The sequence below is a fragment of the Vigna umbellata genome, chromosome 5 (genome assembly GCF_029865625.1).
Source record: "Vigna umbellata cultivar VRB3 chromosome 5, Vumbellata_1.0, whole genome shotgun sequence".
Taxonomy (NCBI): Eukaryota; Viridiplantae; Streptophyta; class Magnoliopsida; order Fabales; family Fabaceae; genus Vigna; species Vigna umbellata.
This window is the reverse complement of record NC_142169.1, coordinates 17,150,967-17,178,076: the sequence shown is the minus strand read 5'-3', so window position 1 is coordinate 17,178,076 and position 27,110 is coordinate 17,150,967. Positions and strand designations below refer to the sequence as shown.

At 33.9% G+C, this 27,110-nt stretch overlaps 3 protein-coding genes and 1 pseudogene across 5 annotated transcripts; 2 read left to right on the top strand and 2 right to left on the bottom strand.

The window, feature by feature from the left end:
- The first annotated feature begins 6,796 nt into the window (after positions 1 to 6,796).
- On the top strand, positions 6,797 to 9,788 carry LOC148197849 (uncharacterized; annotated as a pseudogene).
- A 9-nt stretch (positions 9,789 to 9,797) lies between these two features.
- On the top strand, positions 9,798 to 10,475 carry LOC148197848 (uncharacterized). The gene has a single exon (XM_088115650.1). The coding sequence runs from the start codon at positions 9,798 to 9,800 to the stop codon at positions 10,473 to 10,475; it is 678 nt and encodes a 225-aa protein (XP_087971776.1).
- A 1,696-nt stretch (positions 10,476 to 12,171) lies between these two features.
- LOC148197847 (calcium-dependent mitochondrial ATP-magnesium/phosphate carrier protein 2-like) lies at positions 12,172 to 15,727 on the bottom strand. The gene is made up of 5 exons (XM_088114867.1): positions 15,414 to 15,727; positions 14,915 to 15,285; positions 13,013 to 13,801; positions 12,836 to 12,926; positions 12,172 to 12,718 (listed from the first exon to the last, which is right to left on the bottom strand). The coding sequence occupies exons 2-5, from the start codon at positions 15,276 to 15,278 to the stop codon at positions 12,541 to 12,543; spliced, it is 1,422 nt and encodes a 473-aa protein (XP_087970993.1). The 5' UTR covers positions 15,279 to 15,285; positions 15,414 to 15,727; the 3' UTR covers positions 12,172 to 12,540.
- Positions 15,728 to 23,650: 7,923 nt separating this feature from the next.
- On the bottom strand, positions 23,651 to 26,224 carry LOC124847085 (uncharacterized). Of its 3 annotated transcripts, none has more exons than XM_088114841.1 (5): positions 25,797 to 26,224; positions 25,537 to 25,713; positions 24,950 to 25,340; positions 24,586 to 24,675; positions 23,651 to 24,509 (listed from the first exon to the last, which is right to left on the bottom strand). In XM_088114841.1, exons 1-5 carry the CDS (start codon positions 26,121 to 26,123, stop codon positions 23,743 to 23,745), a joined length of 1,752 nt encoding a protein of 583 aa, XP_087970967.1. In that variant the 5' UTR covers positions 26,124 to 26,224; the 3' UTR covers positions 23,651 to 23,742. The 3 variants fall into 3 exon arrangements, with proteins under 3 accessions (XP_087970967.1, XP_087970968.1, XP_087970969.1); XM_088114842.1 differs by having other exon boundaries at positions 24,622 to 24,675; XM_088114843.1 differs by lacking the exon at positions 24,586 to 24,675 and having other exon boundaries at positions 25,797 to 26,223.
- Positions 26,225 to 27,110: the final 886 nt, after the last annotated feature.

Sequence of the window (27,110 nt, the reverse complement as noted above, 5' to 3'; positions counted from 1 at the left end):
CCTCAGCTGTCATAGAGCTGGCTAGAATTCTACTCATACGAGGTTTGTATGGCAAACAAATCAAGTCTCTTGCTACGTCCATATTGTATTGATCCTCCCATACCTAAACTAATTTACCTTCAAATTTCAAGCCAACAGAGGTTAGGTTGGCTATGGTAGCTAATAAGCTGGGTTTGCTAATCATTTTCACATTTTTTACCTTAGTCTTCATGGTTCCATTATCAGAAAATTTGAGGTTGCTATAAAAGACACGTACTAAATCAGGATAATAGGGTGTAACATCATAGAAAAAAATCATTCAAACCCAGATTTTTCAGTATGTCAAAAAATTCAAAACCGTGACTGTTGAAATATTCTTCATCTAGCTCTTTTGGGTCAATGACTTGACGGTCACTAAAAAGTGAGAAATACCTTTCCGATAGTGCAAGGGTCGAAAACTGAAGATTTTGGTGTGCTGAAGTCGGTGATGGTGGTGGTGAGGGTGAGAGTGAGCTTTCAATCGGTGAAGGTTGACGGCGGCGACGTCCCGCAACTGTAGAAGATGAGCCCCTAACCCTTTGCCTCTTTGAAGATTTCGCCATTTGAGATTGCAATCGGTGGAAATTAAAGAGAATTGAAAGGAGAGTGGGAAAATGTTGTTTAGAAGTGAAAAGAGTAGAAGAATGTGTGATTTTTGAGGTTCGAGAGCTGCTGTAATGGTGGAGAGGCGTTGCAGATAGTAGGGGAAAGAGTGAGTGTTCGTGAGGAGAGAGAAAAAGTTGAATTTATAGGGTAGGGTTTCGCTGGTAATCGATTACAGGGTTTCTGTAATCGATTACTAGAAGATCTGGTAATGGATTACGGAAAAACTTGTAATCGTTTACCAGAGGCACTAACTAGAAATATATTAAAGGGGAACTTCATTACAAACTTAAAAATTATTACAAAACATAACATATTATTATTACAATCATCCAAGTTGTAGTCTTAAAGAGTTGTAAAGAGTTGTAAACAATTTAAAACAATATAAAGAGGGTTAAACAATACAAATTATTATGACATTGGAAATATGAATCTTCTTCTTGTTTGTCCGTGTTCGTCTTTGTAAGTCCAATCTTTGAGATCCTCGTAGTGCTCAGCGTCAGTTGGAGGACAGATATTTATTGTTTGGACGAAGAGTTCAATATACTGAGACGTGTTTGGACGTTTAACAGATCTGTCAATAGTTTGTGCATTTTGCCAATGTCCAATCATCTGTGCAATGTCATTATCACATTGAATGGAAGTTGTATCATGAATAAGGTGGTTGTTACGTACCTTTATTGGACAACGATAATCAATATACGTGACAACTTTTTTGTTTCCACACTGGACAATTTCACTTATTTGAGTTAGGAGTTCATTGAATGTTGAATTTGATTGATTGAGGTGTTGACTTTTGCATCTGATCGAAATTCTAACCCGTACCCAGACCGACTTTCTATGATTCCAGCACCTTTTAGTTGACCTCCGAAATAGATTATTGTAGGTGAGTTCAGAGTGTCAGTTGTGGGTGTCACAGATGAACATGATGCATTTGTTGGATTCATAAGACTCATGATTTGGTCCGGAGATCTTACCCATGTAACATAAATTTCTATGACTGTGTTAATGGGAAATTGAGACTTACATGTTATCATTTGTCTGACATCTTCATCTGATCGTAGCTTAAATGCTTCATATGAGATATTTTGATCAGCATTAATTGTGGGTCGGCGGAAGTACAACTTGTTGATGGTTGTGTTAGTTGGTTTGTCAGACGTTATGCAAACTTTTTCCTTAAGGAGTTTGTGGGTGCAATCGTATGGGATGCGAAACAATTTTGGATGCTGACATATAAATTCGACCCCATGATCGAAATTCCTAATTTCGCCGTCTTGAAATAAGGCAACAAGGTATGAATTATATAGGTTTTCTGTGTCAGTGGCATCCATGCCAACAATTCCATTCTCGTACGAGTTCATTTTTTGTAGGGGATGAACTTTGGAATGAGTTGAACTTGAATGGGAATTTGGATATGACTACGGAGGAAATAATAAGTAGGAGAAAGTTATGTTTTAAGGTTGTGTGCAAAACTACAAGATGTTTGCATGTATTTATAGTGGCAAAATGTCAAGTGTTGTCCAATCACAAAAAATGAGTTGAAAAGGACAAAACAATTTTATGACATAGTTTTTTTTTCATAATTAAAAAAAAATATACAAAGTACATAATTATACAGAAATTAAGTTCATATCTATGTCCTCTAGTCCCACAAGTTGGTCTTCTTCGTTGTTGTTGTCATCGCCTTTGTTATTGTGGTGCGGGAGTCTGCGTGTCTTCGTATTCAACACTGTGTTGAGTTTCAATCGACTGTTCTTGGTATTGGAAATCTATGGTCGGTCGATAAACGTTTTTTTGATGAAGAAGCGTGTTGATATGAAGACGACAAAGTCATTGTCGAGGTTCCAAAATAATTCGAAGGACCTGCACTAAAAGTTGAAGGACCTGCAGTGAAGGTTGAAGGACCTGCACTACACGGTGTTGATGGTGGAAAATATCTGTAAGAGCTTCCAATCTGAGGATATGATGATGTCGGTGGGATGTGTTGTTGGAAGGTTGGATACGGAGATGGATATGGATAGTGCAGGTGGTCAGAAGAAGACCTTTGTGGTTGAAAATGTTGTTGAGGATCCATGTCATACTGTTGAATACAATGTTTAGGTTAGGTTGGCAGCAAAAAGAAAGCCTTGAATAAATTAAAATATGAAGATATTGTTGTACCTCTTCGTTTGTTGACTCTTCAATAGGAGAAACATAGCGGATTGTATGACTTATATACCATTGCATGTACTCGAATTCATCGCGCAAGTGACCATTTCTGTTGAATGGAATACCGTTAAATACACGATTGTGACGGTCATTCCATAATGCAATCCACTGTTGATGGTGTTCTTGCCAATTCCAATTTGCGCGTCCTCTCATATCATGTTCATGTTCGTCATCTAGATTCATTGGTGTTTGCGGGACAGTCTATTGAAATCCAAATTGACGCATGACACACTCTGATTGTTGGTATTCTACAACAGAGAAGCATATCAGAGGCACAACTACTCGACAAGTGGGGGGCAGTTCCACTGGAATGATCTGACGAATATCATCACGTTTGTACGGTGTCCATATGAGCTGAAATATTGAAATTATTGTTTAGAATACAATTTATACATTTATTGCAAAAGACAACACGTACATATGTAAGAGGTGTTAAATACCTATTTAGGTGAGAGGTCGTCCAATTTTTGACAAAATTGTTGTACAGTTGTGGTGTCGTGGAATATTGACTACGTTGTTCGACACCATCTTTTCGCCAACGGAAAAACAACACCGGTAGAAATGTCTTCCTGAGTGACTTCATGTATTTGTGGAGAGATACATGTTATTCTTTCCCATGCCCAGCATTGCAACAATATCATGCAGCCTCCGATATTGTCTTGATCCACCCTTGTACCATGATCGAGGGCACGGTACAAGCAGGAAAGCATTGCAAATGCCCAACTATAGTTTGAGACGTTCTGCAAGTCAGCTAAAAGGGGCAGATACATCAAATGAACCATACTTGCAGATGTATCTGAAATGATTATGCTGTTAATTATCATCAACATATACGCTCTAGCGTATTGTTGAATAACCTCTTGTGTGGCATCATGAGGCAATTAGCGAAATGTATTATTCAGCCAAGACAATTTAATTCTGTTGCCTCTGACATTGTTCTCCAAAGGAAAATCTCCTAGTAGTTGTTGACAAAAAAATGTTAGAGGACCACTACTGATGCCAGTGACAACATGACCTTCAATCGGAAGCCCAAGTTGCAATGCAACGTCTTCCAATGTTATAGTAATTTCCCCAAGAAGCAAGTGGAAAGTATGAGTCTCCATTCTTCACCTCTCAACCAAAGCAGTCACTAGCAAGTGATTTATTTCCATATTTGAAACTTTCAAAATATGGTTAAACCCTCCTACTTCTAGTATATTCATGACTCTTTGATCGAGTTGGTCGACATGTTTTGATATCTATATTGCATGCCTTCTTGGTCGAAGTACTCTTTCAGTGCCTTCCCAAATTGCCTTCACAATATGTTTGTCTTGAAGACGTAGAAGGAACATATCGACGGGAAGTTGACGTGCGAAAGTCATTACGAATATTTTTTTCCCACTTTGATTGAAAACAAATGAATATAACTAAGCATTGATGTCCATACCTACTTTCACGTCTTGTGATGGCACGAAGAAAACAGAATGTGAATACAATGCTTCTGAGGTTCCCTTCACCAATTTATTAACGAAGCATTAATGCTCATACCTACTTTCACGTAGTTGAAAAGATGGGATGCACAACAGGAATCAAAAATAAGTGGTGCAGGTTGAAGGAATCAATAATGGTGGCTACCACGAAGAGAGACATGCAGAGTGAATAGGAAGGCATGCATAGTGAATAGGAAACGTAAAAAGAAAAGTCAATGCCTATTTTGAAGTACACATAGAATACTTTAATTAATATTGGAAGTAGTAGATTATTTTTATTAAAATGTTTATAATAGGTTATACATGTTCTAATAAATTTTTTTATTGAAATGAAATTTTTATAATTTTTTGATATTTTTTTGGATTTTTTTCGAATTATATTAAATAAAAAAATAATTTATGTAAATAAAAATAATTTAAATAAAATAAAAGATGAAAAAAGTGAAATTGTGGAGTAGACGACTTTAATTAGTGACGTCGTACACCCCTGCAACTTCACTTTTTTCATTTTTTATTTTATTTAAATCATTTTAAATTACTAAAATTAGTTTTTAAATTCTAAAAAAATTCAATAAATTAAGTTTATAAATAGGAAATAAATATAAAATATATACAACTATTTACATACATCTAAATATACATAAATAATTTTTTTACATATTTTTTACAAAGAAATCAACCAAAATTATATTTTTAATATTTTTATACATCAAATAAGGTTGTTAAAAAAACACATAAGTTACTTCACATTTTTTACATATTTTTTACAAAGAAATCAACCAAAATTTTATTTTTAATATTTTTATACATCAAATAAGGTTGTTAAAAAAAACACATAAATTACTTCACATATGTCATTTAAAAATGGTATTTAATTTTTTTTATTCAAATGAATTTTTTATAATTTTTTTGATCTTTTTTGGGATTTTTTTCGAATTATATTAAATAAAAATCTAATTTATGTAAATAAAAATGATTTAAATAAAATAAAAAATGGAAAAAGTGAAATTGTAGGGGTAGACGACTTTAATTGGTGAAGTCGTGCACCCCTACAATTTCACTTTTTCCATTTTTTATTTTATTTAAATCATTTTAAATTACTAAAATTAGTTTTTAAATTCTAAAAAAATTCAATAAATTAAGTTTATAAATAGGAAATAAATATAAAAATATATACAACTATTTACATACATCTAAATATACATTGTCAACACCCAATTTCGTCCAGGTGACTAAATAATATAAATTTTTTATTTATTTTTATTTTGTTCTCTTTTATGTTAGTTTATGTTACTGTATTTTATTTAGTTATTTTTAAGGGAAAAAAAAGAAAATAAAAGAAAAATGAAAAAAAAGCAGGTTTGAGATAGTTAACTAAGCCTTTTGATATGTCATGCGACAATGCTTCAACACACAGTAAACACCTCTACACGAAATCAACTTCTTTCCGTTTTCTGGAAAGAGCCCTCTGTGCACCATGGGTTATGCTATTAATTATACACCAAAGGGGAATGACGTTTGGACAAGAGTGGCGGCTTTGGCAGATGGCTCTTGATTCTCAATTGATCCTTATGGGCTAAATGACAAGGGAGCGGATCCCTTCATCAGGATTCAATTTTGATTCTTCCATCGAACATACCCCCACTAGCAGAGCCTAGCCACACAACGTTTGACCCTTCCTCACCTCCACCTTCAACCATAATCCACTCTCGTTACCACAACCTAACCAGAAACTCTTGACTCCCCTCACCTCCCATACCATTCATCATTCATCAGCTAACTTCACCTACAACAAAGAAATAATATAGGCCATGTTCAGAAAGGAGGATAAGTAAGGAGATTGACCGACGACTACAAGCCATAGCACAAATGCGAAATCAGTCCATAGAGTCAACATGAATCACACCATCACCACCTTCAACAATTAAAGAGTAGCGCTCCCTTTGCATAACCCAAACCTGCAAACTGATATCCCACATCGTAGCCCAAATTCCAGAAGTCCACCTTTGTTGATCCATCATCTTCCTATCTTTTCTGCTAGAGAAAATCCTAGTAACCTCTACCTAAGCCGAATTTCACTGGTGGTGAGGAAGTTACAGCACCGCAAACGGAGGAATCCATGAATGTGGAGATAGGCGAGCCCAAATCGAAAGAAAGAAAAATGGGGTAGTGTCAATGGTGGCATGCTAGGCTGTTGGTGGTGGAGCCGAGGCGGTTGCCGACGTTAGTTGCGTGTATCAGCGGTGAGTCTGGGCCGTGTGTGAAGAAGAGAAGGAGAGAAAGGGGAAACCCCTGCCTTCGAGCTGTGCCAAATGGAGGGTGACAAAGGAGATCGTTCTCCCTTATGTTGTTTCTGGAGTAGAAGATGGAGTGGCTGGATGCGGAAGAAGGCATGTCTCCTGTGGTTATAGCAAGCGGCAGTCGGCGATGAATGGGAGCGCTTCTCTCTCACGCGCGAAGAGAAGAGGAAGAAGGGGAGCCTAGTGTTGTGGCCAGCGATGGCTCCGGTGGCGAGTGTCGTCGCTAATGCGTCGCGAACCGCGGCAAGTGGTGGTCGGTTGTGTGAAGGTTGAGTCGTGACCGTCGTGTGGCAGAGGTGAGTGTCCATGGGTTCTTTTGTTCAGAGGAGAAGACCCTGGGTCCTGACGCTGCTTACACAAATGAAATGAGGCTGGTAGAACCCCTAATGGGTTTCTGGTTGGGAATGAGAGGCTTTGGGCTGAAACTCATTCCGTTTTTGCAAACAAAAAAAAAGAGGACCGGGCATTGGGCCCATTTCGGGATGCACCTCCAATTTCATCTTTACACTCCCAGCCAGATATAAAGTTGGAGAAAAAGGACTTTGGCCCAAACTAAAGAGCCTCAATTTTACTCCGCACCTTTGGTTTTCATCTCTACATCCCTATTCTTATTGGAATTTTATGTTGCTTTTATTTTGTATTTTTGCTTTTACTATTTGTTTGATTATTAGGTTTTATTGTATGTAACCCCTTGTATGATGACCCCATCCCTTTGTCTTATTTTTGTCTTATTTTTATCTATTGAACTTGTTTGTTTTACATAAAAATTATAAAGTAAAAAAAAAAGATGCAATTTTAAAACTACAAAAAAATGATTTTCTAATATTTTTTTTTAAAAAAAGAGAAGGATATGAGTGCTCGTGCGATCGTCTGCATCAGCCTAGTACTCGATACTTTCAAGTCTTTCTAAATAATCAAATAACGGTATGAGCACTCGTGTGATCGGTCACATCGTCCTAGTGCTTAATATCGTTCTTTCTCCTTTTAAAAAAATAATCAAAAAATATTTAAATATCGTTTTAAAGTTTAAGCACATGTGTGATCGTTCGCATCGTCCTTGTGCTAAAAACCTTTTCTCTTTCTTTTATAAAAAATACCAAAAAAATATTTTAAAGGTTAAGCACATGTGTGATCGCTCACATTGTCCTTGTGCTAAAAACTTTTTCTCTTTCTTTCATAAAAAAATAACAAAAAATATTTTAAAGGTTAAGCACACATGTGATCGCTCGCATCGTCCTTGTGCTGAAAACCTTTTCTCTTTCTTTCATAAAAAATAACAAAATCTCATTTTCGTAGACCATGCCTTATCATTTTATGGTTTTTCCGTAGTTTTTCAGAATAAACTATGGTGGCGACTCCAAGTCTCTTCTTTTCAAACCCATTCTTTTTTGGATCGTCGTCCCGTCGCGATTCCGGTTGCGACATACATAAATAATTTTTTTACATCTATTAAAACATCTCTCAACATCTTTAACTCTTACAAAAAAAGATTACTCAATAAAAAAGAAAATCATGACAGTGTGTCCTGTATCCGTAATACTTTATATTAATCAATCAAATGTACTAACTCACTGCATGCATCCAATCCTATACATAGCTGATAACTCATGCATGCATGCATGCAATCCTATACATAGCTCATGCTGGCAATGAAAAGTAGTACTTGCCTACTTCAAACCGTAACAACTTCCATGTCCAAACTGAACTTCAAACTTCAAATTTCATTATATATATCATTCCTTCACCAATCCATCTTCACAGCCAAATTTGACACTCAAGAAATCTCATCTTACTCCAATCTTTCTTTTTCTCGTGAACATTTATTTCGTAACGGCATCGTGGAACTTTGGAACATCTTCATCATCGCAAATCATCGACGAACAACCTTTGATATTAGATAATGTTGATGAATTCATCAAAGATGATGAATTGGATAACATACTTGACGATGAACACAATGACGACGACCACATGACACAATCATCTCAACATGTCATCCCAGAGCTGCATGACAGTATGCAATTGCAGTTAAAGGAGGAAACTATTGCGCAATCAAACAATATCACATCACCAACGGTTACAAATACAACGTTGTTGAATCGAAGCCTAACATTTATGTTATTCGATGTCTGGAATACCACAACGACTGTCAATGGTGTTTGAGGGCAACCTATAGCAAAGTTCGTAAATATTGAGAAATCAAGAATATCGACGGACAACATACGTGTTTCTCAAACATACTATCTCAAGATCATACAAATCTTGATAGTACTCACATTGTCGCAATCGTATCAAATTTTGTCTGCACAAACCCCTCCATTCCCATCAAGAGTTTGATTGCAGATATTAAAGCTCGATTCAGATATTATGTGTCATACAGAAAAGCTTGGATCGCAAAACAGAAGGCTCTTGCTATGGAGTTTGGGGACTGGGAAGAGTCTTATAACCATCTGCCAAGGTGGTTGCATGCCGTGAAGGATGCAAATCCTGGTACAATTTTACAATGCACTACTTCTCTTGTGGAGATTGATGGAGAAACTGACAATAATTGCTACATTACGGAAAGAGTTTTCTGGTCTTTCGGTCCTTGCATAGAAGGATTCAAATATTGTAAACACATTCTCCAAGTTTATGGAACATTTCTATCAGGCAAATATCATGGGACTTTGCTCACTGCCATAACTCAGGATGGCAATATAAATCTTTTTCCATTGGCATTTGCCATTGTAGAAGGTGAGACAAAGGAGGCCATGATATGGTTCTTTCAACTACTGCGAGAACATGTTTGCCCTCAACAAAATATTTGCATCATCACTAACAGAGGAAAGGGTATCCTATCGGCCTTAAGATCAGAAGAAGTTGGTTAGGAAGAAGATGGTTTCAACTCTGTTTATTGCATACGTCATCTAGCCTCCAACTTCAACAATAAATTCAAAAATCAGGACCTCAAAAAACAATTCATCAATTTAGGTACTACTACAAACTTTTTTACTACCAATTTACTGTTTATATTTTGATAACATAATTGTACAAATTTTTTATTTATTACGTCCTTACAGCTTACGAGGTCAAGCAACCCATTGTCACGACAAAGTTTACTACACTAAGAGACCAATACCCACAACAAGTTGATTGGATAGATAAAATTCTATTAAAAAAATGGTCTCAAGCTTTTGATGGAGGGAGATGATATGGACATATGACCACTAATCTTGCTGAGTGCACCAACTCTGTTTTAAAGGGAGCACGTTCATTACCAATTTGTGCTCTCATCAGAACAACATTTGAGATGACACAATCATGGTTTGTTGAGCAGGGATTAAAAGCAAACTACATGCTACAAGCAGGCCACCAATTTCCTGAAGAAATCACTGACATTATTAGGAGAAATCAACAACAATCCGCATTTTGTCATGTTCATCGCTACAACCGTGAAAATTCTGAATTTGATATTCAAAAAATTTCAACACCTCACCAATACCGCCATGTTCCAATTTCCTATAAGGTCAGGCTAAATGAATGGTGGTGTGATTGTGGTCACTTCCAAGCTACTCGTCTCCCCTGTCATCATGTCATTGTCGTTTGTGCATATTCCAATATACCACTAACCCAAGTAATCGATCCCGTGTGCAGTCTTAACAACATTTACAAGGCATACAAAGTACAATTTCACCCAATCCAAAATGAAGATTATTGGTCTGCGTATACAGGTCCAAACTTCATATCAGATCCTCAAATGCGACGCAAGACATCCGGAAGACCATCTACAAATAGGATTCGTAATGAGATGGATCAATCCACTCCAAATAAGCCGAAAAAATGCTCTTACTGCCGCAACGAAGGTCATCATAGCGAAAATTGTCCATTTCGTCAGTAGTTATTTATTAATCTTACCATTTTGTAATCCAATCAATAATTAATAAATAACTATTAATATTTCTTATTAATATTTCATATAAATTTTGTTTTATTCTTTTATTAAGTTTTTCTCCATTCATTAAATTATAATGACAATTTCTTTCTTTTCTCTAACACAAACAACAAAAGAAAAATGTATACAAAATAAAAATTTCATTCAACACCCAAACACTCTGGTAGTCGATTACAACAATGTTGCAATCGCTTACCAGGGAGTTTTTGCTCGCTGAACACTCTGGTAATCAATTACAACCCAGGAAGTTTATCCACACTGAAAAGTGTAATCGATTACCACTGTCAATTTTGCCTACAAAGGTGAAGTCGTGCAGGGGGCACGACTTTAGCACGTTGTAATCGATTACAGTGCTCGGTAATCGATTACAACACTATGAAGTCATTTTTGGGGTGAACGACTTCAACACTGGTCAAATAAACAATATGAAGTCGTGCAGGGGGACACAACTTCTTCATTAGAAATCGTTCAAGCCCCTACGACTCCTCATTTTCGTATTTTGAAAAGAATTTGCCTATTTCCGTATAGGATGCAAATTTGTCTAGTTTGATACATTTACCTATAAATGACAATTTTAATAACAAATAAGTGTATATTTAATACTTAATAATATTTACAATATAAAAAAATTATAATTACTTTTTATTTATAAGCACAAATTATATAAACTTATATATCTAAATAAATATGAAAATGAATGTTTTTTCTTTAAGAAATGGTTCAGATTTCCTATTAAATACTAATTTCTAAAGGTGATAAACTAGTATAACTATAATCTCTCATATTTAATAAGATTATTTCAGTCAAGAAAAAACTTAAACAATACGAAAATTAAATAATATTAGGAAGATATTTTTAAATAATCATTTTATTCAACTATATCAAAAAATATCAAATTATAATATTTATTAATTTGTTTTAATAAAAAAAATTAAATACTTTTAGATCTCGACAACAATTAATAACAAATATTCAATTTTAAATAACAAATATTATCTATATTTAGTAGTATGTAAAAACTAAATTGAAAATACTCAATTTTGTAAAGAATTTATAATTTAATGAAGTTATTTTTATTTTTCATATAAAAAAATAAGTAATTACAATGCAAAAATATAAATTATGTCATCCAATTTAACAATAGTACAAATTTAATTGAAAAATATAAATTTTCTAAATATATAATTAAAAATACCCAAATTTATATACATTTTAAATCTTAATTAAACAAACTCACGTTGGGTCTTTCTAATAAAATATCTTATTACTTATAGGTACACTTTCTATATCTAAAACATTCCGTTGCCTTCCACTGCAGACCTGTTAAGGATTATAGATTAGTAAAAATATTAACCCTAGCCTTTAGATGTCCAAAGTAACATTACAAAATTATTAACCGAAACGATACAAAGACAAAAGTTTATAAGAACTTCTTAATGTTGAATTCAAATTTTCAGTACTCCCCATAACACCCTCAAGACCACAAAACCTCAGGAACAGAATAACACTAAACCTTTAAAATAGAAACCAAGCAGATTTAAAATAACGTTATAGAATGCAGAACAGAAGTGACACACAAATAGGTACGATATTGATATATATAAACCCTAAAAAATCGAACAAATAAAGGGGACACGACAAGTTTAACAAATGGAACAATCAATATGATCAATATGAGCCACTAAATAATTACAATTACAAAATTACAATTACAAAATTGGATCCTAACTGAGTACAGTGTGCTTCTCTATCATACAAAAATGAGCTAATAGATATATGAAACTTCATTTTAGTTTAATGAAGAACCAAGCCGGACAAACCAATTTTGTCCTCCTAAGAATTTTGAAGGATTTACTGCTATTTAAAAAATAATGGATATAGACAATTGTCACAATAAGCAATTGTTGATTTTATTCTTGTAATCAATATCTTCACTGCAAAACCATTCCTAATGTATAGTTGCCAACGGTCAGCCATGTCAATAAGATTAATTACCATGCAAGAAATTTCTTCACTCCAAATGCAAACTTTTTTTCGTACTCTCATAAACCAAGTAGGTGAAACTTGCTGAGGGTACAACCTTGAGTAAGGTAGGAAATATTCCTTTGTAGAATCCCTTAAAGCCTTCATTTTTATAGGTTTTCCTGAATACATCACCCATTCCCTTATAAGAGCGTTGAGCCTGCATTCTGAAATCGACATGGGTTTCATTTTTAATTTCCGTAGAAAGCAATAAGTGTTGAAGTCACTACATATTTAAGCAACAATTTACATAGAAAGCAACAACACATAACCGCCAAGATTACCTTGTTCTAACCACCTGTAGTGGGTAAACGCACGTTGCTCCAACAGCCCCGGATACAGTCCCACATCCCAATTGCACTAGAGGGCCAGGTTCTACAGAATGCCATAAAATCTAAATACAAAAATTGAAGGCAATAACTGATACGGAACATCACAGGTGAATCAGTTTTTTATTTTACCTCCATCACGAATAATATACTGCTTGGACATATCCTTCAAGGTTTCATACGCAGCGAGATCTATACCAGCATAAGGGATAATCCCAAGAAGAGAAGGAACCAATCCCCTGTAAAATGCTCGGGGTCCCTCCTGAAGCCAAATTTCTTTTGAAAGGGTTCCAAGACTAGGAATTCGTCTGCTTTCACAAGCATAGGTTTGCAGTCGCGTTTTAACAAGATCCATGGGATATATTACAGTTTGAGCTATAGCACCAGCAATACCACCAGCTAATAGCCGCCCCATAGGTCCAATATTAGCCTGTGTCTCTTCCCCTTTGGCCCTTACAATAAAGGTCTTCAACATCTCATAGCTATAAAATCTAATGGCACTCTCAGGGGCAACCTTTAGAACATTTAAGCCATTCCCTCGAAAAAATCCTAATAAACCACCTTCTCTCCATATAGCTTTTATCGCAGGCATTATCTGAGCTCGTGTTGTTTGGACTTGCATTACAACCTTTAGACGATCAAGTGGTGCAGTTGCTGTGCGTGATGTAGCACCTGCTACTCCTCCTGCAATCAGATACCTACTGGCATGAATGTGCTTACTAATGCCTGCTGGAATAACAGACTGTTCCCCAATATCAACCATACATAGCCGCTCCAAATAATGGTAAATGTTCTCGATAGTTGCCTCGTGAGGGTAAAGCAGCAGAAAATCCCTCCATTCTTCAAATGTTATAACACCATTATTATCCTTATCAACATGCTCAACAAAACGGGCAAGTTCCTCATCATCAATCTTTATCCCTACAATAGAATGACCAGCGTAACTTATTGAATGAAATACATCACAGAATTAATAACATCTTAGTCACACAACAATAGTGCACTAAATAATTACAGACCAGCAATCCAAATTCAACTTACGCAATCAGATACCGAGGGCTTATATTGTGTTAATTTGTCGGTAAAATAACAAGGGAAAATTTAGTTTGGAATGAAGTTGAACTTCGATTTATGTTACTGTACTCAGTTATAACTATCGATCAAAACAACCTAAAATCAGATAAATCAGTAGTCAATAAGGCTACATGCAAGGGAAAGGTTGTTTTAATAGGTGATTTTCATTTTCCTTTTCCATTCAACTTTCTACAAGGCAACCAAAGCCTAGGCGAGCAAACCTTGCAGTTAAATTGCATTCATTACGAAGAGATGTTCCAAAATGTTCAACAATCTCCTCACTACAATAAAAATGTAATTAGGGTCTGGTAAAGACTTGAGACTTGAGATTAACAATACTTGTCACCACTAATTTAAACCGTCAAACAAGTCAAACCATGGCAATCAAACTTTTCATAAGGAGCACGTAATATCCTCTATCAGATTTTTATTATTATTTTAATGTCACTATTCTTTTAAGGTATCAGATTTTTATTTATTTAAAAAATAACAAATATTAGATTTTTCTTTTTGTTTTCAATATAATGAATGTTTTCCCCTTCAGTAAATACCATACCTTTGTTAAAATCCTCCTTCGTTTGATAAACTTATAAATCATTATACTGACCTCCACTAAAGTACACTAATTTGATCATATTACTAATTAATAAGGAATCTCCAACGCAAGACCCTCGTACTTCGAACAAATCACTAATAAACTCTGGTATTATCTTAGTATTTGAGTTTAAGTCCAACTAAAACTCAAGCTAGCACGTAAACTAGTGAGAATAACCTGTACTTTTTACATTATTTTTTTTTTTGGTCATGTCAGTGGTGGACATGGATTTCAACAAAAAATTACACAACACAATTCTATGTCAAACTAACCTACAAACAAAATCAAACACAAGACAACCGAAACACTCAAACATCAACAAAATCACGAGTTAATTTGCAATAAAATGAAACAAAGAAACATGCCTGCTTTTACGAGAGCCTCCCAAAGCTCCTCCGGCAAAATGCAGCCATTGTGTGCTACATCGATGGCCTGAAAAATGCTGTAAATCTCCAACTCCTTGTCGTCCATGTACCTCCTGAACTCTTGGAAATCCACTCTCCCATCATTGTTCGCATCGCAAGCGTTCAACAAATCCTTCGCGTACTTGTACTCCGACGGAATCTGAAGCGCCGAGAGACCCGCCTCGATGAGCGCGTAGTCCAAGAACCCGCGATTCTCTCTGTCGAAGAATTCGAAGAGGTTCCGAATCCGCACCTCACGCGCCTCCTTCGTCTCCTGCGACGCCAGAAGCACGTGATCCAACGTCACAGGTGACGCCTTCTTCATCCCAATTCTGAAGTGAGAAAGAGAAAAAACACAACAATGAGTGATTTTGAATGTGGAAAACGGAAAGGAGGGAATTTGATTTAATAGGGATCGAATGAACGAGAGAATAAGAGCATGCGTGCGTTTTGCTTTAACCTTGGAAAGGGATTAACGCGGAAACGACCGTGGAGGACGTAAACGACGGACAGAGACTCTTCTCGTTTCAGAAATTACGTTTTCATGAGTGATATTGCAACCGGCGGCAATGAGTCGGGTCGCCGGCGATGTTGCCCGATACGTGGAAAAACACGCGCATCGTCATCGCCAAAAGTGCTTATGCTTCTTCGTGAATAGTTATTAAACACAAATAAAAAACAATAAATAAGTTAATAGTTTTTAGGATGTGATTCCGGAATCGGACAGGGTGAGATGCAGAAAAATTTGAAGTGCTGAGGGTTTCTTTTTTTTTTTTTTGTTATTATTATTATTCTTATTTTCTATGTTTCCAGATTTTTCTTATTTACTTTTTAATTTTATTTAACTTTGCCTTTGGTTTTGGCACGTTTGGTGGTTGCGCGTTGTACACATGGTCGGTGGCGATTTTTGCAGCCTAACATAATCATGGTACTTTTTGTTGTGTATTTAAAATTTTGAGTTAAACATATTTTTAGTTTTTTAATTTTAATATAAATTTATTTATTTTATGAAAATTTGATATAAGTTGAATTTAAATTTTAAAAATAAATTAATATAATTTTTTTAATTAAATTGCGTCACGTTTTCGTGTGTGTCAAATATTACATTTTTGATACGTTTCCCTTTTAGTATTAATTGAAAAACATGTTTAATACAAATAAAAATTAATATAATTAAAGTAAAAATATTATATTCATCTATTTTTAAAATTTTGAAAATTAAAATATATTAAAATTTTGAATAAAAAATAAATTCTAATTGTGTACCAAAATTTATAAACTAAAAACATACACTTGTAAAAAGTATTTAAAAATAACCTATTATTTATTTTAATTTCTCATTCGTGTCATTGTACTTTTAGAAGTTAAAAGTAAAAATATAAATTATACTTGTTTCTTTTTATTTGTTTTATTTATTTCCATATTCCTGCCAAAGAAAAAACTCTTTAACTGTTTTAAAATATTAAATTCACATTTTTTTACTTATTTAGAAAACATTAGATCATATAACCGTGTAATAAAAAGAGCATAATGTCTGTAGTTAACTAAAATACCGATAAATAATTATTTTAAAATTTTCATTTTCAAAGACATATCATTCTTTATTTTGAAGATTAAAATGGGGTTTCCTTATGAAAAGAACTATCATGCGATTTTTTCTGTAATAGTACTGTTCCACATTTTATTTACCCGGATAGGAGGCTTATATTTACAAAGTAGCACGGTTTTCAAAATAAGTAAGAATTTAATCTATAAAAAGATGAATTCTTTAAGGTAGTTTTTAAGATGAATTCTTTAAGGTAGTTTTGCTATGCGTTGGAATATCGAGAGTTACTTACCATCACATCCTTCTACCCGTAATTTTTCATTCCTCTTTTGCTATGTAAAATATTTAATTCTTGATAGTTAAAATATATTTATTTTAAATGATATCAATATCCGTTGAACACTTCAACCGATATCAAAATTAATCAACAAATATCTTAAAGAATTTTTCACATTCGTGAAGCCTTTCAACATTTTACTTTATTTTTTAACAAATTTTTTATACATCAATAATAATACAAAAATTATTAAATTGCAAACAATCTACTTACGATGTTCAAATAATAAAAGCTATAAAAAAATAAATTAATAAACTAAAACCCAAACAAAAAAAATTAAAATAGTTGAAATGCGAAAGTTTCAACGGATGTGGAAAATTCATTCAGCCTTCAACAGATCTCAAAATCCATCAACGGATCTTGAGATCCGTTGAAGACGGAACGAATTTCCAGCATTCGTTCAAGGGTTCGCGATTCTTTTCTTCTTCCTCTTACACAACACAACACACACATTCATTAAATTTATACACAACATAGAGAGTATATATATTCAAATCAACAACCAATCAACTAAAATTCCAAACTAACCACTAACCTAGATAGAAGACCAAATGAAACCAAGCACCAAAATAATGAAGCTTTAACAACAAAACTGTGGAAAAGAAGAAAGGAAGAGAGACAGGGAGGGGGTGGGGGCTGTAGATGAATGCATTAAGGTTTTAAAAAAGGTAAATGGTAAAAGTTAAAAAAAAATTAACCTAGGATATTTTTTGAATAAAAAAAATTGGGGAGAAGTTAGGGTGGTGGAGGAAGTAACCATTTGGAATATTAGTCAAAAAGTTGGGCTTCACATATACATCATACCATACATGTTTCAAGTAAAGGTATATTATGTACATAGTAGGAATCGAACACACGATCACCAGATAATAAAGAGCTCTAACCATTTGTAATATAATACTTATCTTTTATTACTTTAAATAACAAAACTGATGACTATCACTTTTTCTAGATATTTATTGTTCCTCTTTATGAGTTGTGGTCTAAGTCATTTATTTCATTGCTCTTTGTATGGATGTGTAGGGTAGTACATATTTATTTTGTATGGGATGCAGGTTTTTTCCTTCATTGCATGCCATTTATTTTCTTCATTAATGGTGTATATTTTTCCTTGTTATATGAGGTACAAATTTCAGTTTATTTATCTCTCATCATGTCTTTATTATGTGCAGTGCAACCATTGATTTCCTTTAAACTATCCATGTGGTGTTGTGATTTCGTAATGTTTGCTTCCATTCCACGGTATCCACTGCTTTTCTTTTAGGCAACTAGCAATTATCTAGGTTGTGCGGTGCATGTCTTTTGTCTCACGTTAGGGCCTCTCTTAATTCATCATGATGTGTGCTTTTCTTTTTTTTAAGACACGTATGTATTAACATCTATGATGGTGAAGTCGAACGTTGTTTGCCATAGGATAAAATTTAACGTCATTGAAAAAAAGGACCAAAACCAATGCTTTTGAAAGTACAACGACCAAATGTTATCAAATTTTGCCTGAGGACCATTTCCAATTTTATGTATTACTTTAGAGACCAAAAACATATTCATTAATGCAAAAAACACTTTTTATAACGACTGTTTATATCAGTTATAATTCATCAGGTATAAAAAGTGTCACAGTGGCATAATTATAAAAATGATAACATTTTTTATAACGATTGTAGTTATAACACTTATAGAAAGTGAAAACACATAAAAACACTAGAGGCTGTGAATAGTATTCTTGAAATTATTTCACAAAGCAACGTCTAATGGTTTGTAAAGGAGATATATAATTTTGTAAGATGTTTAGGTGTTGGTTTTTATAAGATGAATAGATGAAAAACGTTTTAAATAGAAAAGCAATAAACCACGAATTTTATACTAGTTCACTCAAGCTAAACTACATATAGTTCTTCCTTAAGAATTCTTGAGGGGTTTCATTAATCTTTAACAAGATTACACAAGTTTTACCTCTCCAGGTTTGTAATGATTATTCTCATCACTCTTGGTTCACTTAGTCAACAAGACTAGTCTGAGTTTAACCACTCATAGTTTATAAGTATTTTAACCACTTCTGGTCTTAACCCTAGACAACTCGTCTGGATAAGTGTTTTAATTATCTTCAGAATTTATAGCAAAAACAATGTTATGAGCAAAGGTACAAATGATAACTCTGAAAGAGAAGATATAAACAATATAAATAATTTTGTGATTTGCTAAGGTTTTTCTCTTAAAAGAAATATATCTTTAGACGATATATGAGCATAGTAAGCTTGTCTTAGCGTTCATGAGTTCACTATCTTATTCTTCTTATACTCTTCTTCTTGTGTTATCATTCTTGTCTTCTCTTCAAGCTTTTGTCTATATATAGCTTTTCTTGAAAGATGACCGTTAGATAAGGAAGTTGACTTAAGGAGAGCAGGTGACTTTTAGGTAGGAAGTCAGACTTTAGTCTACTTTGTAGCGGTTTAGATCTTTATCATAGCCTTTAGCAAAAATGAGCTTGTACGATGTGATAAAGTAGAAGGCTTCAAGAGAAACATTCCAAGAATGTTCTTCATCTTTCACAACGTCTTTTTCTCAAGTGTAGTGATTCTGATCATACCTTTTTACTTTAGTGATCTGTACAAATATCAAGAACAAAGTATACAAGCATCAAAACACTTTATCGTACATGCATTAAATATTTTGAACGATGATAAGTGTTAAACTATATTACGTGTTCAAAACATTTTATCATTTGTCATGTCATTCATAAATGCATTGTTTGGTAAAAGCATATAACATGTATAATCATTAGATGATTATATATATATATATATATATATATATGTATGTATGTATGTATATATGTATGTATGTATGTATATATGTATGTATGTATGTATATATGCTTCTACAAAGGATATAGTGTTTAGTGGTCATACATTAAACGATGTAAATCATAAGACGCTTTGCTTTAGTTAACACTATATATAATAAAAAAAAAAGTTAGACTTAGTGTTATCAAGGAGATAAACTTTCTCTTTCATAAGACGCTAGATTGTTACTCATATAATCTATTAGATGATTTCAGAAAGAGATGTTTTCTTTTTCTTAAATGTTGTTCATAATATAAGTTCATCAAACAGTTCTTTCTAGAAAACATTATTCATAAGTTTCATTTCATTTAGAATAGATGTTACAAAATATTTTTTTCTTAGACATTATTTCTTTTAAACAACTTTTCATACATAACAATATTTCATTTGATGCTTTTTGTTAAACTTCAAAACTTGAGTTGTTTAAACAGTCTATTCTCTAGAGGATTTTGTCTTAACAAAAAGTGGGTGCGGAGACATTTTTGAAATAAAGAAGAAAACATTTTATCCAATTCTAGTTATAACTAGTATAGAAAGTGGATATAGTGACATTTTTGTAATACATGAAAAAAACTTTCTATACAAGTTCTAATTATAACCAATATAGAAAGTGGAAGCAGTGACATTTTTGTAATAAATAAGAAAATTTTTTATACTAGTTCTAATTATAACTGGTATAAAAGATGGTGACTGATTCACATGGCTTCTATTGGTGTTGTGTCAACTTGTGATGGTGGATTTAGGGTTTTGCGTTTTGAATTGTGACTGCGGTGTTGTATGTAGCTTTAATGTGCTGGTTGTGGTTTTTGTTCTTGCAGGTTGCAAAGGTAAATTTGCGGTGGTTCTGTAATTTTGTGCAACAAATTTTACGTTATTAATGACTTGTATCTAGTTCATGGTGGTGGGTTTGATTTTTCGCGATTAGTGTTTTTCATGGATCTTTGTTTTGCTATTGCGTGTAAGACAACCATAGTTCGTGAGGTTGCTAGTGCTTGGTTACGCCCTATGGTTGTTTGTGGCACGCGTGATGGTTGTCATCTCTATAGTGTAGATTTTGTGGTGCTATTTCTAGTGGTAATATTGATATTTTTGTAGGGAGGAACTTGCGATGTGCAAATTTGTGAAAGGATGGAGCATCTTAGTTTTGTTTCGATTTGTGCTAGGTAGTTGCGATGATGCGAGGTGATGAAAGAAAGAAGTTACTTTGGTGGTGATGACATACCCCTAACCATGGCTAAACACATTAAAGAAGAGTTGAAGTCATCTATGGAAGATGGGCCTATACTCTCTCTCTCTCTCTCTCTTGGGTCATCTTGGGCCATCATGCAGCTTCTAGTAGAAGAATAATTTTGAACCAAGTAGTCTAGGATTTAATTGAACTTTGTATTACGGACATAATAGTGCATAATTTAATTTGAACATTGTATTTTGGACCAAGTAGAGTATGGCTTTGATCACCCAAGTCAATAAAGGCCCAATGCCCAATGTTGACCAAGGTGGGATGTCCACCACATGTGTTGACCAAAGGAGTCAACATTTTTAGCTAGCTTAGTGGACAAGATAGGGTGGATGACCTTGATAAGTGTCCCTCTCCTATTGATTTCCTCCTAGTTAGTGGTCACTTTAGGAATGGAGAGGTTTTTCCATAGGTAGTGACCACATGTCACCCTCTCACCACTTGTTTCCCTCCTACTAGAGGATTTCTCCTTACTTTCCAAGCTAACCAAGGTGGCTTTTTAGGTTAAAGTTTCTGCCTATTTTGAGATATCTTAGCCTATATATAAAGAGGTGTCTTTCCTTCATATAATTACCTTTGATTTAAAGTATTGTTATGTTTTTCTTCATATAATTACCTTTGATTTAGAGTATTGTTATGCTTTCCTTCATATAATTACCTTTGATTTAGAGTATTGTTATGCTGCCAATTGTGTCATAATATTCTTATTAGGTCACCCTAGGCTAGGGCAGCTCAAGTGGTTTCCTCTAGCCACCTTCCTCTAAGATTTGACTCAATCTCTCTTAGAACATCACTAAACACCACCTCCATCACCCATAAACCATACAAAATCATGAGCTTAACTCTCATTTCCACTAACTTCCACAAACACTCACCCTTCACGCTTCACCGTGACTTTCTCTTCTAACTTTGGCCTAACCTAGCTAAGGAGATTGTCATTAAGTGGTTTGACTCACAATAGAGAGGTGTTTGAGTAGTGGTGGGGTGTTAAACATTAGTGTCATGAAGTGGTTGAATGATGGATTTGATGTTTTAAATATTTTTTTATATCGATTGTACATTTAACTGGTATAAAAGTAATATTTTTTATACCAATTTCAGAACTAATATAGAAAGTAGAAACTTTATATATCCTTTGATATAATTCTAGAATCGATATAAATTTAACCCATAACAATTTTTTTCTTCATTAATAATTTATGCCAAATAATAATAATGTTTACTAATTTAGTTATATTAGAGTTTCATCTATTTTAAAAACAAATGTAATTCTGAAGTTCATCCTTAAATTCAAATAAGTAACAACTAATTAAATATAAATAATATATATTAAATAATTATTAGCACTAACTATTTAATTTAATTATTTATTTTCATTGTTACCCAAGTAATTATGTATATTTTTAATCTTACACTAATTATTATTATATTCTACTATTCATAAATGTATTTAAAAATATTAAATGTCAAGGTAGAAAATTCAGTCGACATATATGTTGAAAAATACATCAATTTGTTTTCATTATTTTGCTAGCAATCATGACTATATATAATAAGTCTTCTCCAATACGATCTTGACAACTACGGATTTATGAGATATATAATAACACTACTTATGATATATATTTTATAAATAGTAACGTAATTAAAAAAATATAAAATCTTACTAGCATCACGTTTTAAGTTTGTACCTTTACATACTAAATTTAAACTTCAAATTTGTAACAATAACTTATATTCACTTTATCACTGTTTTATTATTTATATTTCTTATAATAAATGCATTCTTCATTATAACAACTATACAGATCATTATACTCATGATAGTTATTTCATTTCAAAAACATTTAATTTCTAATTACAAGAAATATTCATTTCAGTTATTCCTTTATCTATCCATTACCTACAACAATTCCTTAAACCTATAATCATACACCAATTTAGTTATCATTATATATTTTAATATTTAAAAGATCTACGTATAAAGATATTTTAATATATGTTATGATATAATAGTATAATTATTTAATTATTTTTTTTAAATTATTAAACTTTTCATTTCAATATTATATCTAATTATTATGTACATCTATAACAATTAAATATACATATTTAAAATTTAATTATTTAAATATGATAATAAGTATACTATTTTGTTACAAAAGAGAGAGAGATCTGTGCGTATACTACGACAATATCTACATTGATCCAACAGGGACAGTGACCGATTGATCGACAAATTGATCCATATTGAGTATTAACAAAAATTTATTTATAAATATATATAAATTTGAAGAAGTAAATCTATTAAAATTAAAAAACTATTTTATTAATAAATTTGAAGCATGAAGATTCTTCAAGTGTTAATAAAGTATCGTTAATCATATTGGAATTAAACCAAAGAATTGCCATGAAATCTTAACACAAGTTTTCTAAGTGTATCGAAATTCTCCTTACAGCTCTTCTAAAACTACTCCTTATATGACGTGATGCACTCTTGTTCATCAAAATTAATTAGCAATTTGTAAGAATAACAAGGCAAGTGAAGTATTGACTAAACAAATTGAAATTTGATGTTGAATGAATTAAATAATTTTAATGAAGATAGAATTATTGCTTTAAAAAATATTATTGAAAAGAAAAACATATTACTCAAATTTATTATTAAAAATAAAATCGTTTGATGAGTGTGACTTAGTATAGAAAGTTAGACTGCCATAAAACACCCAAGAGATTTAGAAAGCATCTCGTAATTACCTTATGAATCATGCAAGAACAAGTTACAAGTATAAAAGACATAACAAATTAAGAAAAAATAAGCCTGAGTTAGGAATTTTCCAATTCAAGTTTTGCCTTCTGCAGCGCTTCCTGAGCTGCAATTTGCTTTTCCTGTCTTTCTTCACATGGTTTCTTTTCCACTTTTGTTTGCTCAGCTCTTTTCTTCAGCGTTATGTCAGTCTCCAATATATTTCTTTCCAAATCACCAAGGCGTGTTTCAATCTTTAAGGTCTCTAATTCACAAAACTTTAATTGATTTTGTTTTTCATTGAGCATGGCCTCGAGATCAGAGACCTCTTCACATAGCAATTGTCTATCTCTTTTTGATGCTTCAAGCAAAGCTTTGGTCTTGACATGGTCATCTTGGAGTTGAGCTAATCTCTTTTTCTCCTCCTCAAAGAGTTTGTTGAGATCTTCCATAGTATGGAAATTTTCCATGGATTTATCTATTTCTGCAATAGATGACGAAAAATTGATATAGTCCAAGACATGATCAGAGAACTTTTTGTAGTCAACCTGTAAAACATTTAATATTGCAAAAGTGGTTTCTGCTGCCTCTTTCATGGACTCATGCTCATGAGGAGCCAAGGTTTCAAGACCAGCTAGAAGTTGTTGCTGTGTGAACAAGATCATTTCTCTATGCCATGATGCCTTTGACTTTCTTTCACCATATTGTAATTTGCTGGGACTAATTAAACCAGTTGAAAGTTGGGTATGTTGTTGACTAACATTTGTTATAGCAAGCTTGTTGCAAGGACCATCAGAAACATTCCTCTGTTTAGGGACAATTATTGGATTAAAGGATGGGAAAGTGCCTGTAATGATGAGACACAATCAATCACAATTCTAAATCAAAGTGGACACAAACATATAAAACTAATGAAGTCATACAACAGAAAAAAGGCTTAGGTGTGGGGGGATTTAAACTTTGAGCTGGATGGAAGAAAAGAAGACGGCCAAGCCAACCCATTCTACAAGAACCTGCAATATATCAAGATAGTTTCAAAGGTTTTCTCTCTCAAATATAGTTTCAAGACTAAATATGATCAAACTACTTTCAAATAATGACACAATCCAATTTTTTTAAGTTCAAACTTAAACTGATAGTAACAACAGTGACCTGTGGTTAAATTTGTAAAGAATCAAGTACAAATAATCAAAATAACGTAACGTTGCTCCAAAAGTGGCAGCAGAAACATAAAGGAAACATGAAAGAAAGAAACAGATTTCCGAGAACAAAGAAAAAAAATATTACCAAATGAATCATCAGAGGAAATGCGCCTCTCATACATAATTTGTCGCCAACGGAACCTTGAAGGTGTTGATAGTTGAGATAATGATAGAAATGCTTCTTCCTCAACAGTCTCCCACGATAACGAGTTTATAAACTCGAAATCATCACCATCAACCATAAAATCTTCTTTGTCTGCAATGTCAGCCACAGCCGAGGGATCCTCAGAACAGTGTCCAACTCTCATCCTTTTACTGCGTTCACTACCCAGCTCATCATCAGTTTCATCATTTTTGCATCCCTCCCAAAAATCATGAAGAGTCCTTTGCCTGCTTCGCTGGGTAGGAACAATGCTTTTTCCATCAAGCAGTTGAATCTCATCCTCCCACACACGGTATCCACAAGATCCATGACCCTATTGAACAATAATTACTTCAATGATATAACCCAAAAGGATACTTGCCATATACATCAAGCAGCTTATAGGCACCAAAAATCCAATCTCATCCCTCTACTGGTACAAAACATAAATATTTCCCCAAAACCCAATAACACACGTACACAAAAGAGAACCATAACATCAATCAGAAAATAAAGGTCATGAGCCATACCTTCTTAACAGGACAAGTAAAACAGTACTTAAAAACCCCATCTGCCTCTTTACTCTTAACCCTTCTACAAACTCCAGCCTTACACGCACACTCAGGATACTTGATCGCTGGAGGCTGCAAATTACTCTCAGCAACAGGTTCATCGCACCACTTAACAAAGTCCTTACATTTTACCCCCTTAAACAGTACAACCAGCAACATCGTCTTTAAAATCATAATCACAAAAGAAAGATACAAAATTGCAAGTGTTAGAAGCTTACACTTTTGATGGGGCAGGTATAGAAGTTCCTCCCACTGCGTGCGGTTTTGATTTCGCATGCGCCATGGCCACAGCGGCACTGTACAGCGTTGGAGGAAAGTGGGGAAGCTTGATTGGGAGAGGGCGAAACGGATTTAGAATTGGGGGATTTGGAAGGACAGTACCGACACCAATGTCCAATTTGGCCACAAGTGAAGCAGTTTCCTTGCTGCATTAGTTTGACAAGATGTGGAGGACAGTCTGAAGGAATTACTACATCAGTGCCTTGAGAACTCTGAGCTTGAGACTTTGAAGGTGAACCCAAGAAATACATGGCTTTATTGCTCATGGTGAAACACGACCAAATGAAAGTCACGATAGGAACAGAGAAAAAAGAGATTCTGAAGAGTGAAGATGCAGTGTAGTGGTGGAGAGTGTTCCTTCATGCACCAGAACACCAACGTCAACGTTTTAAAGATTCTCACGCGACTACAATTCATTTTACATTACTTTTCATTATTTTCTTTTCTAGTTTTTTACAAATAAAAAAATTATTTTTTTATAATCATTTTATTTAAAAATACAAGCATAAAAACATCATAACTAAAATAGACATCAATTATTATATAATATCTCACTTAAATCTTACATAATCATATATATTAAGATGATAACGGGTCGGGTTAGACACGAAAAGTGTCTATCCACAATCTGACCTACATGTAAAAAATTGTACCCGTTATTCGTCCCGTTACCCGCTATTGCATAAAAAACTTCGCAGATTTTTTCTAATCTGCGAATACCCGTTTTCCAACAATTTGTGCATTACCAAGCCAAAATTCTGACTCAAACTTTATTCTCCTTTCTTATTCAGAACTCATAAACCCTAGGGTTTTTAGTTCAAAGAGAGCAGTCGTCTCTTCCTCCACTCGCGGGCTGTCCTCCATCCACCTAGAAGCGTCGCGTTCTCCTCCATCCACCTAGAAGCGTCGCGTTCTCCTCCAACCGGCCCAGAACATCGCTAATATCGCCATCTGCGCCGGTCGTAGCAGGTTACTCCTTCATTTGCGCGTGTGAGAGAAGCTTCGCTGCTCATGGGATGTCCTTCCACCGGCACGATCCATGGCTAACGCATTTAATTTTAAGTTTTCTTTTGACCGAGAGAAGCATGCGAGAGTTAAGGGGAGGAAAACAAACCCTAGTCATTTTTCTTTTCATTTTATTTTTTTCTTCATTTCGAAAATCGCAAACCCTAAGATGTTGGGAGGGTTGTGCGACGTGAGTAAGAGAATGGAAGGAGGAGATGTTGACTTGTTCGCGAGGGTGAGAGAGGACG